General features: G+C 38.3%; 1 protein-coding gene across 1 annotated transcript; it reads left to right on the top strand.

Annotated features, from left to right (window-relative positions):
• The first annotated feature begins 3,632 nt into the window (after positions 1–3,632).
• On the top strand, positions 3,633–20,176 carry LOC121301896 (ras-related protein Rab-5C-like). Its single transcript, XM_041231601.1, has 6 exons — positions 3,633–3,806; positions 16,077–16,363; positions 18,176–18,327; positions 18,709–18,831; positions 18,936–19,029; positions 19,323–20,176. The coding sequence occupies exons 2-6, from the start codon at positions 16,198–16,200 to the stop codon at positions 19,439–19,441; spliced, it is 654 nt and encodes a 217-aa protein (XP_041087535.1). The 5' UTR covers positions 3,633–3,806; positions 16,077–16,197; the 3' UTR covers positions 19,442–20,176.
• The last annotated feature ends 404 nt before the right edge of the window (positions 20,177–20,580 follow it).

Here is a 20,580-nt window from a genome sequence, read left to right as displayed (position 1 = left end):
TGTGACACACACACACACTGCACTCAGACACTGATCTCTATGGATTTCACTGCTGCAGTTCTTGCCACTGATATTATGGGATAGATTGCATCAGGTCAGAATTACCTGTTATCCTTTACTAAAGGATATGTAATGCCAATGGCTCTGTAATAATGGGCAGTAGCAGCACTAAATTACCACAATGGAAAGTGTGTGGGAGTTTTATGATAATGGCAAAGCCAGAGATCTTGAACCTTAAGTTCTAAGGTAATAGGTAGCCTTCAATTTGATTGTTGATTAAACCAGTAACTTACAAATACAGCCTTTCCTTGCACCATATTCAATCTCAATCAATGTAATGTTTGTAACCCATCATCCACTCTGGGGGTGCGGGGGTTGCTAGTGCCATTGCTAGTGGACCATCTGATTCAAGCATGCTGGAGTAATGGTTACATCAACCCCCAGTGACTTCATTAAACATGTTTTTTTTTTTTTTTTTCTACGAATTGAGTGTGGCTAGATGCTGACTTTAATAACTGACCAATCAACATCTTAAGTTTAGAGGAGATGCCTGCCTGAACCAATGTTTTGCTCCATTGAGTCTCCTCTTTGAATGATCTTGAATAACCTGATGTACTCCAATAAACCTCTGCAATGTGATCGTTGTGGTGCTGGTGCTCCCTGGTTGATGAATGTGTTCCCTGCCGCCTGGAGACAGTTCTTGAAAGCACCCTAATTATTCAGAGGCTGACACCATGAACTGCGCATATAGATGACTCTTGCCTTACTTATCACAATCGTACAGGGAGCTGGAAACCCATCTCTCCAAGGTATCAGAGCTGACGGGCTGAGAAGACATCGCCACTGCCGTGTTCATGTTTCACTCGTCTTACACTGGGGTTCTGATCGTACTTATTCCCTATAAACCGTCTCGCACTGAGATCGGCAAATGATGGCCTCTTGGTTATTCCAAAAACTCGATTAAAAGCTTAGGGAGCGAGGGCTTTTAGTTCTCAAACTCCCTCACTTTGGAACTCGTTTCTAAATGTTATCCGCAATGCTGAGCCTGTCTATGTTTTTAAACCTAAGCTCAAAACACAGATCTCTTTGATTAGTCCTTTCACTAGTGAGCAGTTTGGAGCTGTTTTGGCTTGCTGTTTATTTTTGTAAAGTGATCTGGCATTTTTAATTTTTTTTAAACAGAGGAAGAATTGGCTGTATATACAGTTTTGTTTGAATCTGTAGCTGCTTTTTATAATCTTCTACTGAATTCATTAAAACATCAGTCATTCTGTAAAACATATCCGTGATTCTGAAGGTACCTGCAGAAAGCAGGTGGAATATACTTTAAAAAGTGGAAGGGTTCTTAGCCCACTGATGACATCACAATTGTTCAAAAGGGTTAACCTTGGACATGAATAAATAAAAAGGGTGTGAATTAACAGAAATCGTCCATGAGATTGACAGTTGGGCACATGTGCTGTTATGCATTTACTCCAAGCACTCGCACAGAGAAATACTCTCACACACAAGTCAAGGGGCATTGCACAACACAGCAAACTCCTACATGCAAGTCAAAAGGTATATATATAGAATATTACGCAGAACAAAAATTACCGTTCTTTATAACATAACAAAGTATTGCTATTGCTACACCAATCATAAAGGGCCTTTATAAATCATCCTCCAGCCCTGCTGTAACTGAGCAGTACAGCATCGACAAGGCTAGTCTGCCCTCTGCTGTTAAATGACAGTCGTGAGTCTCATAATGCAAACCCTACCTTGATAAATCTAATGCCACACGATGACTATGGTGGGTCTTTCACTGTATGTGTTATGTGAATACACAAGTACCAATACTTTAGCCGTAACAACACAGTCTCACTCTTGGGTGGGTAAATGGGAGGTAAACACCCATAGGATAATGGTTACATTTCTATTTCAGTGAATCACAGTCATGGTAATAACCTAGCGTTGTGTTCTGTGCCCTAGCCAATTACATTAAAAGTCTTCAGTTTACCCAACCTATAGAAACAGAAGGGGAAGGATAAAATTGTATCAGGTTATGAGTGACTGGTCCTATACTGCAGTATACAAAGCCGGTGAGCAGAAAGTTTGGGGCTTTCCATGGTGCTCCACCCTTTTGTCTACTATTCTTGGAAACTACTACAGAAAATAATACTTCCTGGTGCTTTATTCGTCACATCAAGCAAGCTGTGTTGTATGGTGCAAACAGACAGAAGTAGGTACTACTGGTACACCCGACATGAAGGAGTCAGGGCTGGCAATGAACTGGTTTCTGTAACCACAGACCCAGTTCCCAGCCCAACACTGCTTTAAAACTGTACTGATTGTATGGCAGTAAAGCAGTGGCACAGCAACTAACACATAGATTCTGTAATAAGAGGGCCACTGTTAGATGCATTGTTTCATAATCAATTAAAATATGATTTATTATAATAATAATAATAATAATAATAATAATAAATAATAATAATAATAATAATAATAATAATAATAATAATAATAATAAATTAATAATAATATGGAATAAATTCCATCCATATGACATTGGAACTTTAGAGTAACATTCATTTGTATAAAACGTGTTATCCTTAAGCAATGAATGTCTTTTTTTCACCTCTCTCTGTGTAATACCTCGTTTCCATGGACAGCCAACTCGACTGGTTTGCAGAACACGTTAAGAAGCGGTGGACAAGGGAAATCATCCGTCAGATATCAAGGTGGCAATGAGAATTGAAAACAGTAAGAGTAGAACGGACAGTTCCATCAAGGGATTTGAAAAAACTAGAATTGATCTGATGCGATCAGAAACCCAGTGGCACTGTAAACTGCGCCTGCTACTGCAGTAAGGCTTTTGTCTTTAATGATAAGAATTTTTTTTTTTTTTTAAAGGTTGAATTAAGAAGCAGCCAAGATTGTTAGAAAGTCTGTAAGCAGTTTCAAATTACTTCCAGGCAAATTAAAGCATGTTCGTTTCGGCTTGATATTGTTAAAGTTTTCACACGTTGCAATACTGTCCTACAATTACATGATATTGGGATCAAAAAAACATGGCTCATGGATAAGTGAGCACCTATCCGAGTTCTGTGGTTCTGCACAAGCTAGGTTACATCATGACAGAACGAATATTATTTAATGATGTAAAACATCATTTTGTATAAACTATGTGTTTTTTTTTTGTTGTTTTATGAAACCGTAAGGGTACGCGGAATTCATCAAATTTAGAAGGCGTGTGGTGGAATATCACGCTTGTGTTAGTTTAGTTAGTTAGTTTTAATTGTTACTCTAGTCTGGAGTATTTTTTTAAAGCGTTTTGTGGGACTTTTCGACAAGTAGGGACGTTTAGAAAACACTTTGGTATTGAAAATGGAACTTTAGAAGTATATGCAGAATTTCAATATTGTTATAACTCTGACTTTAATAGTCGATACTAAAATTGTGTTATATGGATATTGTAACCTTTTTCTCACTGGGGCACCGACTGTCTGAACTACAATTCCCAAGACGCCACTGGAATTCTAACGCGCAGGGAAAAAAAAAAAAAAAAAAAAAGATATAATACGTCATGGTGACGGCTACAGAATCCACGTTTTGATTGGTCTTTAGACCTGTCACCGAGATCGAGCACCAGGAAGTATCAGAATCCTAGAAGAGAAGGCCGGGGCCTGTGGTGATCTGCGGCATAGCGAAGCTAAACTGAAACGGCAAAAAAATAAAAATAATACAAGATTAAAACACCAGAAATCGCGGAACAGGAGAACACGAAGCACAAAACAAGTACATCTCCACTATAACAAGAACCCGTGAGTATTATTATTGACAGCGGTTTGCAAAACAAGAGGTCCTGTGTGGCCAGAGTCTCTAGAAATGTTTTTGGACTGGAGGTTTCTGCTGGTTGAAATCATATGACCAGGTTCCCGTGTGGTTTATGGAATCAAAATATGTTACATCTTTAAAAAAAACAAACAAAAAAACACGCTTAAAACAGATTTAAATATACACACTTTGCTACTGAAATAAAACCGTAAGGCTGCGATGCGTGGTTGAATGTGTTGTTTTTGTTAGGTTAGTTCTTGCACTCCAGAAGGAGCAGGCGATAGGGTTGGGTATGATCTGTGTCGATATGTATGTATGCATTGTATTTTAAAACAACGACACCGAATACCGATGGTGTGGTTTTCTTTTTTTAGTTCTAGTTATTAATTTTGGAATTCGGGAACTTGCTGCAAAGTCAAAGCTGTGTTTGTTTGTTTGTTTTTGTTTTTTTTTTGTTTGTTTTTTTTAAATGTCGAGCTACGTGTTTTCTGCGTTTTTAAAGCGACTGTGAAAACAATGCAGTGGATAGGTGTGTGTCGTTATTAATAATACATGTTCCTGTTGGATATCGGTTAGTTGCTGTTTTTTTTATAAAAATTATTTTATTTGTGTTTACGTGTATTTTGTAATTTTATAATTTTGTGTAGAGATTGTGAAACTGTTAAACATAAAAAGATAGAAGGGAAAATTATGGCCCAGCCCTCCTTATTGAAACATTAACTGTACGTGTTTTTTGTGAATAAAAAAAAAATGGAGTAAATCTAGATTACACAGTTGACTGTGTAACGAAATGTTTCAGCTAAGGCATACGTGTTTCCTTAGTACCGTAAACAGTATTATTCATTGGAGGAAGTAATCCTAACAGTTTTAACTTCAACAAACAACTTGACATCTTTTAGATTCTTTTTACTGTGCAGTGTTTTTGCCAAACATTTAGTTCATTGTATAGTGTATATATAAAAGCAAGGTTGAGGTCTTCCTTTTTAAAATTAAGTTTTGATTCCTTTTATGACATTGGTGAATTCCTCCCTCCAGTTCCAGTACGTAATCAATTCTAATTAATTTTAGGACTAGGCTGTATTGAGCAAGCATATATATATATATATATACACACACACACACACACACACACACTCACAACTTATCAATTACTTGTGTCTTTTGAAAGTTGTATACATGTTTGCTCAATACAACCTAGTTGTAAAGGGAATTGGGAATTTATTTTTAAAAGGTATTGGAATCTGTTTGCAAGTTATAATATATTTATTTAAATGCTGTTTATGCATTTATTTATTTATTTATTTTAATGAAAGTAAGGTTTGTTCCCAAACACTTTTAAAATCCGCATGATATAAATGTAATCAAGGTTAATCCGCACTTGAAGAGTTCCAGAACAGAGAGACCTTTTTTTATTTAACAGATGATGTCAAACACTCCTTGAACTCCACCCCACCAATATTTTTCAGCCCCGCCCTGGAGTGACCTCAGTTGTGTCACGTGTACAGTGTGGTATTTGATAGGCAAGGTTTACAGGTAGTACTTCAACTGGTTTCTCAAACAGAATCATAGCCCGCAGGCCTTGACACAGTTGGGTGCATTGAGCAGGACGCTTATAAAACACTTATTTGTGCACTGCTAAGCACAGCGACTTGTGTATAAATATGGCTTATCTGCTACCATAAAATTTCTTGTAAGGGGAACATGAGAAAAACATGTGGCAGAGGGTCAATATGGGATATCTCATAATATAACCCTGCTATACCATTAGGCTCGATTCCTGATATTCTTTGCTCGTATGCTCCCGTTGTAACAGTCTGAAATGTTGACTGAGATGCTACAGTCATTGAGTAGGGTGGGCACTCTGAATGCTTGGCAAGGTAAGACCTAGGAGTTTTTGTTGACTCAGAAATGTCTTCATCTAGGCAATGTGGGGAAGCTATAAAAAAGGCTAACAAGATGCTCGGATACATTGTGAAAAGTGTTGAATTTAAATCAAGGGAAGTAATGTTAAAACTGTACAATGCACTTGTAAGACCTCATCTTGAATATTGTGTGCAGTTCTGGTCACCTCGCTATAAAAAAGATATTGCTGCTCTAGAAAGAGTGCAAAGAAGAGCGACCAGAATTATTCCGGGCTTAAAAGGCATGTCATATGCAGACAGGCTAAAAGAATTGAATCTGTTCAGTCTTGAACAAAGAAGACTACGTGGCGACCTAATTCAAGCATTCAAAATTCTAAAAGGTATTGACAGTGTCGACCCAAGGGACTTTTTCAGCCTGAAAAAAGAAACAAGGACCAGGGGTCACAAATGGAGTTTAGAAAAAGGGGCATTCAGAACAGAAAATAGGAGACACTTTTTTACACAGAGAATTGTGAGGGTCTGGAATCAACTCCCCAGTAATGTTGTTGAAGCTGACACCCTGGGATCCTTCAAGAAGCTGCTTGATGAGATTTTGGGATCAATAAGCTACTAACAACCAAACGAGCAAGATGGGCCGAATGGCCTCCTCTCGTTTGTAAACTTTCTTATGTTCTTATGTTCTTATGTATAGAACAAGGAGGATGTAGAATCGCACCTTTTAGCTGTTAATATAATCGCAGACCTGCAAGTAGGCTTTGGCGCATTGTATGATCAGTAAGGGCTGTTTCATACATAGTTTGTTTATAAAGATCCGATTTGAGGATTCGTTTCAAAACTAACTAAAATGCTGCCACGTTGCTTCGATTGGTTTCACACCCAACTATTTCAAATTAACTGAAGTTCGCCTCCAAGTGAATTCAGGTTTGCTTTATTGGGTCCATTAGTACTGTAATTGCACCTGAGTTGGTTTGCTTTCACACTGCAGTTTTTGCATGTGAACTTAATAGTGTGGATGTGTGACGGCTGTTCAACACAGTGAACGTATGTACTGTATATAATAGATGTGGAAGGTTGCGTCTGTGTCAGGCTTGCTGTAAGCTAGCTGTGTATTCTTTGGCTTATTTGCCATCTGCTATTAGTAGGATAGCAGCACAAAAGTCAGGGTATTATGGAAGAACGCCAACGTTTTCGTGCTAGATTATGTGCACGGAGACGTTTTCAAAGGCAACGTTTTCTTTGAATTTCTGTTGGCTGTTGCACTGGTCCGGCATCTGTAAGTTGTTAGCAGTCCCTGCTAATCCCTGTTTATTAGTCTTTCTGTTCTCATTAGGATCATATTGTAATGATACATTACCGCTCTGCAAAATAATAAATATATGGAAGACTGTACACATTTCACACAGGTGCTGACATTTACACATATAAATGGCTTTGGTCTCTCTGCCTTGACACATTTTTGTCTGAAATGCCTCATCATGTGAGAAACAGTATATTTAAGCTTACTTTCTTTTTAATAACTTGGCTCGTAACGGACGAGTAAAATATAGTAAAACAGAATGAAAAACAGAGTTTTTGGTGTGTAGGTTATGTATTATTACATCACCACCAGTTGGTTTGGTTTGGTTTCTGCTGCGTTGTGAATTCTAACACGATTGGCTTCACACTGCCTAACTTTGAGGGGGAAACAAATTAGGCCCCCCTCAATCGATACCTTTGTGTGAATCCTAGTCCCTTCATTTAATGCGCACTCCGATGCGAAACAAATATTTGACATTTCACACTTGCAAAAAAAAAACGAAATTGGGTGTTAACTGAACTCTAGTGCGAATTAACCTCTCCAAACGAACTAGGTATGAAAGAGCCCTAAGTGTCTAAATTCACACACAGCCTCTACACTTGGCTCCCCTTTATTCAGCTTATTTTTAGTTGTTCATAGTCAAAGTAAAAACACATACTGTGCCTTGCAAAAGTATTCAGACCCTCTCACAGTTTTCACATTTTGTTGCTTTAAAGCTTGCAGTCATTACACTTAAGTAGGAATTAATATGTGTTATATACACAACCTACTCCACACATTCAAAGCAAAAAGTAATTAGATAATTAATATGAAATAAAAATGGAAATGTCATGATTGCATAAGTATTCAAACCCTTTGCTGTGGCAAACCTAAATTAATTCAGGTGCACAAAATGACCTTAACGAGCCACACAATTAGTTGAATGGCCTCTGTCTGTGTGCAATATTAGTGGGTCTCATGATTTCAGAATAAAAACACCTGTCTCTGTGAGGTTCCTTGGATGGGTAGTGCATTTCAAGCAAAGACTCAACCACGAAGACCAAGGAGCTTTCAAAGCATGTCAGGGATAAAGTAATTGAAAAGCACAGATCAGGAGACTGGTACAGAAAAATGTCGAAGTCTTTGAATATCCCTGTGAGCAAAGTCTACTTAATCATCAAGAAATGGAAGGTGCATTGTACCACTCAGACACTGCCAAGATCAGGCCGTCCTTCCAAACTGAGCAGCCAGGCAAGGAGGAAACTGGTGAGGGATGCCACTGTGAGGCCAACGACAACTTTGAAAGAGCTACAGAGTTCAGTGGCTGAGATGGGAGAAAGTGTGCATCGGTCAACAATATCCAGAACACTTCACAAAAGTAGTCTGTGTGGCAGGGTGGCAAGAAGGAAGCCATTACTAAAAGCCATCTCAAAACCTGCATGGAGTTTGCACAATGCACCTAAGCAAAATTGTGGCAAAAAGTGTTGTGGTCAGACGAAACCAAATTGGAACTTTTTGGTCTAAATGCCAAGCGTTATGTTTGGCGCAGACCCAACACAGCACATCTCCCAATCAACACCATCCCTACAGTCAAGCATGGTGGTGGCAGCATCATGCTATGGGGATGCTTCTCCTTAGCAGGGACTGTAAAGCTTGTTAGGATTGAAGGAAAAATGGATGCAGTAAATACTAGAGGAAAACCTGTTTCAGTCTGCTAAAGACTTAAAACTAGGGTGAAAATTCACCATACAGCAGGGCAATGATCCAAAGCACAAGGCCAAAGCTACACTGGAGTGGATTAAGAATAAGAAAGTGAATGCCCTTGAGTGGCACAGTCAAAGTCCTGACTTGAATCCAATTGAGAATCTGTGGAAAGACTTGAAAACTGCTGCCCATAAGCGAGTCTGAGTACTTATGCAATCAACATATTTCAGTTTTTTCTCTTTAGTTTTTGCTGACATTTACTGTAACTTATCTTATCCTTGGAAGTCTTCAGTTTGAGCATTCACGTTTTCAATAAAATATTAAGAAAAATGTGTGTGCATCATTTTGTAATTTCACAAAATGGGACACCATAGGAAGAGTGAAGAAAAGCACACACGTAAAGTGATCCAATTCACATTGTCAGTCATTATATAAAAGTGACGATCATGTTTGAAAGGGTTAAGTGTTTCACATTGTGACGTTCATTGTTTACGACGTGTTTTTTCATGTCAAGCTGATTTTTCTCAACTCCTATATTTCAAGGAACTTCCTTTTGTCATTCTCATTCAAATCCAGCTGACCTCTATACTTGGTTCCCCTTTTATTCAGCTTTTTCAAACACAAGCTGACATATCTGGGTTTGCTGGCAAGAAATATTCACTGTTTTTTGAATCTGCAAAATATATACATGCTGCAAATTTGCATAATTACTCAATTCAGATACCTTATGTATAGTTTACATGCCTAAACACGTGTTGCTGTAAATATGTCCATAGCGAGTCATCTGAAAAATGAAGTTGCTGCTAGAGGTTATAAGGCTAGTTCAGTTCTGTACTGTTTCGTGAACACGGTAATAAATCGCCTGTGTTTGTATTGGTTTGATGGGATTATTTTCTTATCTGGTTCATTAAGGTCATGTTGTAAATGATCAGTTTACTGTATAGGTGGAGAGACCTCGGGAATCTCTTTAAAAATTGAACAGTCTTAACATGCCTTCACCCAGTCAGTAAGATTGTTTATAACCCTGTGGGGTTTTCTCTACCATTTAGGACAGGTCATTGTTTCCTTCAGAAGAAACATATACAGAAGTCCTCTGGGCTAATTGTGGTGCGTTGAACAAGCTGTAAATGTCACGCTTTATTGCCACACATCAGCATGGTTAGTCACTGCCTCTAGAACCTCTGAATGATAAAATGCTATCGGCCTTTGTAGTGTGTATGCTGCAGTGGGCAACTCCTGAGTTCTGGTAAGGCAATGATAAAACTGGTCAAAACCATGTGATATAGACTGTTTAGATGGCGCCAAGGTTTCATTTTGACAGTAATGCAAAACAAACCCACAACCTTTCAATGTTTATATATTTTTATAAGGTCAGTTCATGTATGCTTCTCGTGATTATTCAGGCTTTACTAAATATACAATTTTTCCTTGCTCAAAATTAGACATATGGACAGAAATGAGATATTAATGAATTGCTTAAGGTTAGTCATGGTCAAAGGTGAATTAGATTAATGAAGATTTAGATTTAACATTTAAAAAAAGTAGCCAAGGAGAGGGAAGCATAACATGTCCACCTTGGATAATATTTGCACAATGTATCAGTTAAAGTAAATTGGTTTGGAGTTTCCCCTCCATTTACGAATGTGAAACTGAATTGCAGGGAGCCGATACAGGTTAGAGATTCATTTTAAACCTATCTGTATTTGCACAGTAAAGCTAACTTTAGATGTTCTGTTTGTTTCCTCTCATTGTCCAGCAATCCCTGAAAAGGTGACCTGTGCTCAATGTTGAATCAAAACAAACGTAGATTGTTTCTCGTCAGCCCCCCCTCCAAAGTACTGAGGTATATGCTTTATAGTTTTGGAGTGTGGGGCAGCGGCAGGCAAGACTTATAAAAGAATGATCAAGTGCAGCTATCTTTTTTGAGTCACTAATACAATAAATACATTAGGTTATTTTAAATCACAGGTTAACTATTCTCTATTTAATGTTGTGTGTTTTTTTTTTTTTTTTAGATTTCTTCTTTTGAGTTGTTCTGTTGCTTTGTAATAGGTTACAAGGAAATCGCCGGCATACAGGCTTGTTTGTTTCCTGTAAATTGTGTTGTCTGGAAACTCTGCCTATACACCAATACCAAAGCTATGACTTAGCAGTGCGGGTTTATGTAAGGGAGGTGTGCACAGGTTTTGTAATTTTTTCTATGGGTGTGTTGCCCTAAGGGTACCATCGCCAAGTTCACAAGATCATTGTTTATTTTTTTATGTAGTAAAAAGCTAATAGGATCTTAAGTGGTGGTGGCTTTTTTAAAAATTATACTTGGCCTTTGAAAAAAGGTAAGCCTAGTGTTTTTTGTTTTTTTTTCCTTTATTTCTTCCTTATCCTTTTAAACTTTCCACTAATCGCTGCTGACTTTATATATATATATATATATATATATATAATATATATATATATATATATATATATACTTGAACTTTCAGCACACAGACCTGTAAAGTTATTGGGCAAGAACCTTTTTGTTGTTGTTGTTCAGCATAACACACTGAAGCTATTGCATTTGTAATACAACAGTAGTGTTTCTGCAAAGTGTTCCGAGTTGTTTCTTGATTGTGATGTAATATTAAAAGGCTTCAGCTCATTTTAATTCGATGGCAGCTCGGTATGGTGTGGATGCCTTGGTAGAATAATGATCATATTTATTGAGATTGCAGACAACAGTTCTAGATTTATTTGTTCATCTCAGGCCACACCCTTACTGTAGTTCATGCATTATTAATGTAGGCATTTATCCTTTTGTCCAATCCCAAGAGGTCTAGGGGTGGAATTTCACCCCCCTCCCCCTTTTCTACTGCATTTTAAAGTCTTTAAATTATTAACCTAACTTTTATTCCAGGCGTCTGTCTCTTTATGGTTGCCTAGGTTATCAGTTTAGTTCTGTATAAAAACTAAAGCACAACCTGTTGGAAGTGTGAGATTAATATAATGTTATGAATGGATAGAATGCTGTTTTGTGTGGACACAGCCCTGTCAAGGCGACCAAGAAATTGGTGGTATTCTACAAGCATTGATTTTTCTTTATTTTGTTTTTCTCTTTTAAGTCACTTAATTAAATGGTTTACTGTTTGGCTTTGTATGCTTAGACTGCTGTCCCATAGTGGCGGGGTTGCTTTTAAAACTTGTGTTTTACATGCTACTTAACAATTGCTAAAGGAATTGTTTCCATTAGATCAGATGGCTGCATCTTGCCAGTTTTAAGTTTTATAGCTGTACCAGCCTGCCACCAGGAGAGACTAGGAAATAAAAAAAAAACAATAGAAACTCATACCAGCGATTCCCATTGCAATGCATATTAATCCAGGTATGTCCTTGTGGTGGCTAAAGCAACACTTCCACAAAACTTGAGGTGCAAGAAAGAGGTCCAGAGAAAATCTGAACAGTAAAGGCTTTTAGCCTCCTAATGTAGTTAATGGTACTGTTATTTTACTAATAATTTATTAGCATGAAATATACCAAGTCTGCACTAGAGTATTGTCCTTGACTTTTGGAACTTCTGCACAGTGGCACAACACAGGAATTAACACTCGGAAAGAGAAGCCAGTATTGGGGAATAATACTCACAATTTCAATCCTAATACCAATGTGGTGGGTGAAATTTGAGGTACATACAGCATGTCAATGTTGATAGTGTATGGAATATGGAATTTATTTTTTCAACCACCAACCTATAAGTAGCCTGAGGTATTTTTACCGTGGTAGGCTTTTTCAGAACTAAAGCCTCTGTTACCTGGTGGTCTTGGCAAAACAGGGAAACAGGAAAGTATTGGAGACAGCAGCAAGGTTAAATCCTCCAACACAATGCAGGAAAACGAAAGAGGAAATTTCCAAGCAAGAAATCAAGCGCCAGCTCAAACCCAATAGCTGAACCTTGAGCTGTGCCGTCCAATAATGGGTGTCTGGACAGTAAGAAACCAAATGGTAACCCATGCAATCAATTTCTTCTGTAGAACACTCGGTATAGAAAATTGAGTGGAAATGCCTTCCTGCAGCAATTCTGTACCCTGTTGATAACCTCTGGGAACCATTTGTAAGCTGTGACCACATTGTTAGCAGTCAGGCTCGTTAATCAATAAAAAAAATACAGTACTCTATGTTCATTAAAGTGCCACTGCATGCCAGCTTTTGTACTGGCTTGTACCGTGTTGTTTTTTTTGCTGTCCTCATTCGACAGACTACAGCTTCTGTATTTGAATTGATTTCCGGTCATTTCTTGCTGTATTTTTGATGTTGAATTTCTGTGCCTTGACTGATTTCATGCTTTAAGAGCCCAGTAGATTTCTGCAGTCAGCTTTGAAGGGTGCACTGTTGACACTTCAGAGTGACAGGGCTAAGAGTAGAGGTGGGGGTGGGGGTGGGGGGTAAATCAATCAGTCAGTCTTTATCTTATATAGCGCCTTTCGTCGTGGAACACCTTCACAAAGCACTTTGTAAATACTGAAAACAAGGGTAACTGCACAGAGAAAGTAAAGGTAATTTTGAATGATTTAAGAAATTGTATTGTGGTCATCATGCTGTCTGATCAGAGTAACACTAAACAGGTTACATAGCATGAGCATCACTAGTACAGAACTGCTTTCTCCCCTCCTAAAGATCTTCATTAAATCATTTTTTTTTCTGAGCTTCTAAACTTTTTTGTTTTTTGTTCTTATAGTATATAAAGTAGCCAGTGTGTGTGACTTTATGTATATGTGTATGTGTGTGTGTGTGTGTGTGTGTGTGTATATATATATATATATATATATATATATATATATATATATATATATATATATATATATATATATTAGATTTTCTAAAAAATAGATAAAAAAATATTATAAATAAATTTTTTTTTCAGGAACTAAAACTAGAGAGTGGCGACACTGATAAGACCATCTTGTTTAATTTTTTTCTCTACCATAACATGAGTTCTCTTGGTATTTAAACAGATATGTTATCTCAGAGAGATGTTACAGCTAGTCTGTATGAAAATTTGGCTTCATACTGTTTTGTGTGTATAATCAGTCCAAGGAAATACCAATCATGGCAGAATTATGTTTATCTGTACAGTGTTCATCACACTAACAAAAAAGAATGATGGTGCGTGCATTGACGTGTGCTGCATTAGTTGTTCTAGCTGCACATTTAAATCTTATGAGATATCTTGGCATGTGCCAACAAGAATAGGAATCATGGTCCCTCCTGAAATGGGACAACTACTGTATGGGGAGGAATCATCAGGAACCAAATTAAAGCTGTAATTCCCATCAAACATTCAATTAAATTGAATTGGGCCCATGTTAACAGTAAAATTGCATGCATTTTGCTTCATACAAAGTTTTTGGTCTATGATAGAATTGCATTGAATGAAGACATGAAGGTATAATTTTAACTTTTGTGATTTTGGATGAGAATGACATTTTTGATCCATAGGGACAGCAATTTAAGCCTTCTGTCCAGAGAATTAGGTTAAAAGCTGTAGAGCAGTAGATTATTTTAAATGACAGGCAGTATTTCTTTCTGTATTTTTAAATCCATCATGAATGCTCACGTTAAGCTGTGTGTGTGTGTGTGTGTCATAAATCCTGTTTCTAGGTAGGTAGGTTTTCTTAACTCGCGTTGTCGTCTTCTGTGTCACCCAAAGAATTTCACTGAAACAACATTACAGTACAGTTTCTGTAAAATAGATATGTCTTGCCTGTGATTTGTGATATTTAAATATATAAATGTTACTCCCACTTTCAGTCTCCGACACAAAGAATCTCATTAAAATGCTACAGCACAATATTTCCGTGCAAACTGGAATGTATTATCCGTCTGTTATAGCTGTAAGCATGAAAATGTCAAGACTACAGTAGTTATGCTAATGAAAAATAATGTCCATGAAATCGGGTGAAGTGATGCATTATCTAGGTCAGATAATAGAAATTCATTGTTTTAGCTCCAAGATTCTTTGTCAGAATAATAGGGGGATTCTCCCGTTGGTAAAAACGACTTTGAGACAACGTGGCTAACCGTTCCTTACCCATGCTAATGATGCAAGTCTGTGCATCGTTTTTATGCAGTTTTAATCAGCTGCTATTAGTATCCTGTCAGTTCAGTTCAGTTGGAGTGGGTGAAAGGAATGTTGTAGGGTTGATTGCTAATTCACATTTTCCCTTATTGCTGTTTGTCACTGCTATTTTAAAAACCTGTTGGTTTAATAGAATCTCTGTCTCTGCCGGTTCTGCTGGTTTCGTCCTTGTCTCCTAATGTTTGCTGCTTTGCAGCTTACTGTAGTTTCCTCCTGTCTTAATTGAAGCCAGCAGTGCATGAACTTGACAGGTCCTAATTTTTTTATTTATTTTTTTATTTTTTTTAATGGAGAAGTCTGCAATGGGCTGAGATTGCAACAGGAGTTAACAGGCTGTTACTTAAACTAAGCATCATAATTCTGCTCTGAGGGGTTTGATACAGTACCTTGCAGGGATGGAAGTAAGACTCAAATTGCATTGCAATTTCACCCATTCCAAGTTTTAATACAAGTTTGATTAGCAACAGTGTGTTTAGGTAACAAGCTTGGGTGTGTCTTATCAGACTCATAGCAAAACTAGGATTGGATTAAACTGCTCTGCAGTGGGGGCCTTATTTCCATCCCTACCTTGCCTATGCTCCTCAGACAACAGTGTAAAATAAATCTATTGGCGTTTGATGCATGCATGCATGCAGACATCCAAAAATACCACTTGGGGATTGTGTTGTGTGTTGAGGGCCATGCTAATTGGATGCTACTGTAAGTGTACAACAGATATGTTTTTTTGGACGGTGCAACAGCAGTGGTTTGAACAGCTGCCTGGGTGATGAAGTGTGCATATCTGCTGTGTTTCCTTTAGTCAGCACTGATATGGGGGTGGACCAGCTGTATTAATCTGACCATGAATAAACACAGTAGCTTCCTCAGCATTTAGTCACGCGTTTTTTTGTTTTTTTCCTTTTCTGTAGCACCAAAGCTCATTCCAATGCAGAAAAAGGGAATGACATGCATTACAGATTTTAAATGACTGCAACATTTTTCCAATGAAGATGTGAGCTGGCGTGCATTGTTTTACCAGTGAAATCTAAAGCATTATAAATATAACCCTTGGAGAATGTTCTGGCTTGAGTGAAAGCTGGAAATAAAACATGACCTTCTGTATTAGCTGTTTGCAAATTGACATCTTTGGTAATCCAAGCAGTATTGAGGTTAACATTACCACGTATAACAAAACACTTTTCTGTGGTACATTATTTATTGCAAGGTAACACCAGATCAGCACATCAGGTGCAAATTCAAATGCTTCACTCGCCAAAACTTCAAGGCTGTCACTGGGATACTTACCCCTCTTTTCTTTACTTCCCAGGTCTTCCGGTGGAGCTCGCTCGCTCTCCTTGCCTCAGAGTCCCTGCCTTGCTCTGTGTTCCCAGTCCTCCTGGACATCCAGCGTTCTTTGTTTGAAGGAGCTCCTGCACTTTACTTTGGCCATGGCAGGTCGGGGAGGCGTGGCGCGATCAAACGGGCCGGCTCCTGGAAACAAAATCTGCCAGTTCAAACTGGTACTCCTCGGGGAGTCTGCTGTCGGCAAATCCAGTCTGGTGCTGCGCTTCGTCAAGGGACAGTTCCACGAGTACCAAGAAAGCACAATCGGGGGTAAGGTGGTGGGACTGTGTGCTCTGTCGCTATCTCACATTTTTGCTGTGCTACAGTGATCAGACTGTTTGTGTTTGTTTTTGGTTTGTGTTCTCTTTAAATTTTGTTATACAGCTCAATGCGATCCAGGCTGAAAATGTGCTTCAGTTTCTACCAAACCACTTCCCTGTGCATGTGGGTTGTTATGAGATCTGATGTCAAAGGGTAAACAACACATCTCAAAAACTGCTGCTGGTGACTTCTCACTGTTACTGATATATAAACTGCTGCTGTTTCAAAGTTAATTTGTTTCCGATCAGTCATTTTTGTCTTCGAAACAGTGGCCTGTGTTTAAATATGCCTTAAAATCTGTACTGTTAAGACCATGAAATTGTGTTTTCTGCTGCACTGTGCAGTCCTACTTTTTCCAAAGGATGTGGAGTTCCTGGAACTGAGACTGGGTGGTAAGCTAGTGTCTTCAGTGAAGAGGATATACACATGCTTGTTTAAACTGTGTGAAAGAGCAGCCGAGATCGTAGCTGTGCATATCCGTGAAAGGAAACTCCGGTTGTTCCTTGCCAAGGAAACAGGAAAGCAGTCAGCAGTTCTATTGTCTGATCGTATTGTCAGCAGGTCAAAGATTGCAGTTAGTTCAGCAGTGGGATGAAATGTATGCTACCATGCTCAATCATGAACAGAGCATGTGACTGCAGTTGCTGAAAATGCCAGTTATAAAAGATTAGGTTCACTTTGCTGTATTAACTTTTTAAATGCAATGGTGCATTACCTAAAACGTTAACTGGCTGGTTGATCTTTGCTCCATCAGCTGTTTTTTTAAAATTCCTTAGTTTTAAATCAAGCCGTCTAGGTCATGGTACAGCATTTGACTCCCATTTTTACTCTGATGGGTACATGCAATGGTTTTATGTTTATGTAATTGCTGTTGACACACTTTGAAATCCAGGTTGTCACATTTCATATTTAAAACCTCCTTATGGAGCTCCCAAGTGGTGCATCCAGTGAAGGCGCGCTGTGTGGAGTGCAGGAAGCGCCCTATTGCTTGGACGTCGCCAGTTCGAGGCCTTGCTATTCCACTGCCGACCATGGACGGGAGCTCTCAGGGGGCAGAGCACAATTGGCTGAGTGTTGCCCGGGAAGGGAGGGCCGGGGGTCTGTGGACTTGCTTGTAAGCTGCCCAGAGCTGTGTTGTCCTCCGACGCTGTAGCTCTGAGGTGGCTGCATAGCGGGCTTGCAGAGTGAAAAGAAACGGTCAGCTGACGTCGCACGCTTTGGAGGGCAGCACATGTTTGTCTTCACCGCTCCCGAGTCAGCGCAGGGGTGGTAGCAGTGGGCTGAGCCTAAATAAAATTGGATATTTTAAATTGGGAGAAAAACAGGGTAAAAGTTAATGGGTGACTACTAAATTAAAAAAAAAAAAAATAAAAATAAAATAAAACTCCTGTGATACTAACATGTGGCTGGTAGGATTGTTAACTGTAAGCAACTGAAATTGTGTTAAGTTGACTTGAATTAAAAAAAAAAAAAAAACAGTTCTTCTAAAATTGCAAAGGAACTGCAACTGAAAGTAACGGTACCTTGCTTGAATGAATCCCACAATTTAACAACTAACAGTGCAAGTGAACTAAAATGGAGTTGCTCTTTGGGCACCACTCAGGATGTCTGTTGTGATTTACAACATGCAAGCTGAAAAAGACCAAACATTCAGCAGGGTTTCTACCAGTCTCTAATTAAGCAATTGTAGTCCCAAAAAAAGTTAGCAAGAGACCAAACAATAGCCCCTTTGACTGACAATGGCATTTGGTTTTCTTTCAGCTGCCTTCCTCACACAGACGGTCTGTTTGGACGACACAACGGTAAAATTTGAGATCTGGGACACGGCCGGGCAGGAGCGATATCACAGCCTGGCGCCGATGTATTACAGAGGGGCTCAGGCTGCCATCGTTGTTTATGACATCACTAACACAGTACGTATTCAAAGAACGCATCAGAATACAAATGGCAATTTGATAAACAAGTTAAATCTCCTGTTGATGAGATCATACAGCAACTGTTGCAAGTAGTAGTAATAATAATAATAATAATAATAATAATAATAGTAATAATAATAATAATATCTTGAAATCTGATAGTCAATTGTAATCAGACTTGACTAGAGTATGTGTGTAGCCAAGACGTGTTTTTGCCTTGTCCGATGCTCCTAAATTGTTTCTTGTAATTTGTTTCTTGTTTGTATCGATTTTTGACCAGGTCTCCCTTGAAAAATGGATTTTAATCTCAATGGCACTTTCCTGGTTAAATAAAGATTTAAATAAATATCTCTGTTCTCGTGTGTGTGTGTTTTCTAGGATACATTTACACGAGCTAAGAACTGGGTAAAGGAGCTTCAGAGACAAGCCAGTCCTAACATAGTGATCGCTTTGGCAGGCAACAAGGCTGACCTTGCAAACAAGCGAGCCGTGGATTTCCAGGTAAACCTGTTAGACATCTTTTTGGTTTCATTAAAATGTGCATCGTTATTGGCTTCATATCTTATGAATACATCTGACCCAATATTATTGGTTCTTTTGTTCAGGAAGCGCAGGCGTATGCAGATGACAACAGCTTGCTGTTTATGGAGACTTCTGCAAAGACGGCAATGAACGTCAATGAAATATTTATGGCCATAGGTACAGTATCCTCTCTAAATTGTAGAGAAACTTCTCAAATGCCAGTAGTGTTGAGAGCCTTGTCAGGGAAATCTGTTGCAAAATGCATTCTTACAAAAGCAGATTGTGTTCTAGAACCACCTTTAAACCGCATCACATTTTATCAATCTATATTAATTTCGCCTCCTGTTCTTGAGGCATAAACTAGCTGTATAGTATCTGTGCATTCTGCTACATTTGTTACACTGATGTATTCAACCCCTTGTGTTTTTGACTGATTGAGTCGCTGTTATGTTTTTGTTTCCACTTTGTAGCCAAGAAGCTGCCCAAGAACGAGCCCCAGAGTGCCACTGGCACAGCGAGCCGATCTCGAGGCGTGGACCTACAAGAGAACAGTAGTCCACAAAGCCGGAGCCAGTGCTGCAGCCCCTAACCGAGCAGGCATCCCAGAGAGAGAGAGAGAGAGAGAGAGAGAAACACAACGACAACAAACAAATCCAACTGAAATCCATTCTAACTAATCGCACTTAACAGACCAAGCAGCTGACTATTTTTTTTTTGTTGTGTTTTTTTTTTTTTTTTGCTGCTTTTGATTTCTCTTTGATCATAGGCTGGAGGAATTATTCCACCACGTCGTCATCTTTTTTTTTCTGTACAAATACTAATTCAATTTTATGTTTTAAGTCACTTTTTTAATATATTATATGAACTTCTGCTCTTGCCTTCTCTTCCGGTGGCGGATGCATGTAGTGATTTATTCACCCCCGCCCCCCTCCAATTAAGGGTCAGGGTGGTACTCTTTCCCTTTCAGACTTGGCAATCTTGTAGATTTATTATTATTATTATTATTATTATTTGTATTATTATTATTATTATGAAGCAAACAATACAGGATATAATTATTAGCTTTGACATTATACTGTGTTCCAATCATGTATGTAAAGCAAAACTATAGTATATACATAGTATATTAACAGTCATTATTTACCAGTCAGTAATTTTGGCATTAAGTGTAACATTTGGGATCTATGAGGAAAAGAGAAAAAGTCTGAAAATTTTTACCAAGTCACACAATTGAGTTTTGGATTGGGTTTTTTTTTTTAAATGTGTTTTCTTCAGCATGTAATCAATCAGTAATTACTATTGTCAATACAGTACCTTCCCAATAGTGTCATCTGATTTTGTGATAAATAGCATGACTTTTTTTTTTTTTTTTTGTTACTTTTTACAGTCTTTATGCACTGTTGCTATGAATCAAGTTGACTTCACAGAAAAGGAAAAAAAAAACGTCTTTTATGAATTGTTTAGTCTTTTGACCAATGCTGTGATGTCACTAATTGTATTAATGACTAGCACAAACAGCCTGTCAGATTTGAGTGTACAGTAAGTACGGTGAAGAAAAGCAGTTTGGAAGAATGTGTTTAGTCTGAGGGGCTAGCATTCTGTCGTAATGGGAGGGGGGAATACAAATGAAAATTAAAAGTCTGTAATTCTACAAATAAATATGGAGGGAGGTATTAAAGCAGTGTTGTTGAGTATATTGACGTGCATTATCTACCTGCATTTGAAAAT

The sequence above is a fragment of the Polyodon spathula genome, chromosome 28 (assembly GCF_017654505.1).
Source record: "Polyodon spathula isolate WHYD16114869_AA chromosome 28, ASM1765450v1, whole genome shotgun sequence".
In the NCBI taxonomy this organism is placed as follows: domain Eukaryota; kingdom Metazoa; phylum Chordata; class Actinopteri; order Acipenseriformes; family Polyodontidae; genus Polyodon; species Polyodon spathula.
This window is presented reverse-complemented; position numbering and strand designations above follow the sequence as displayed.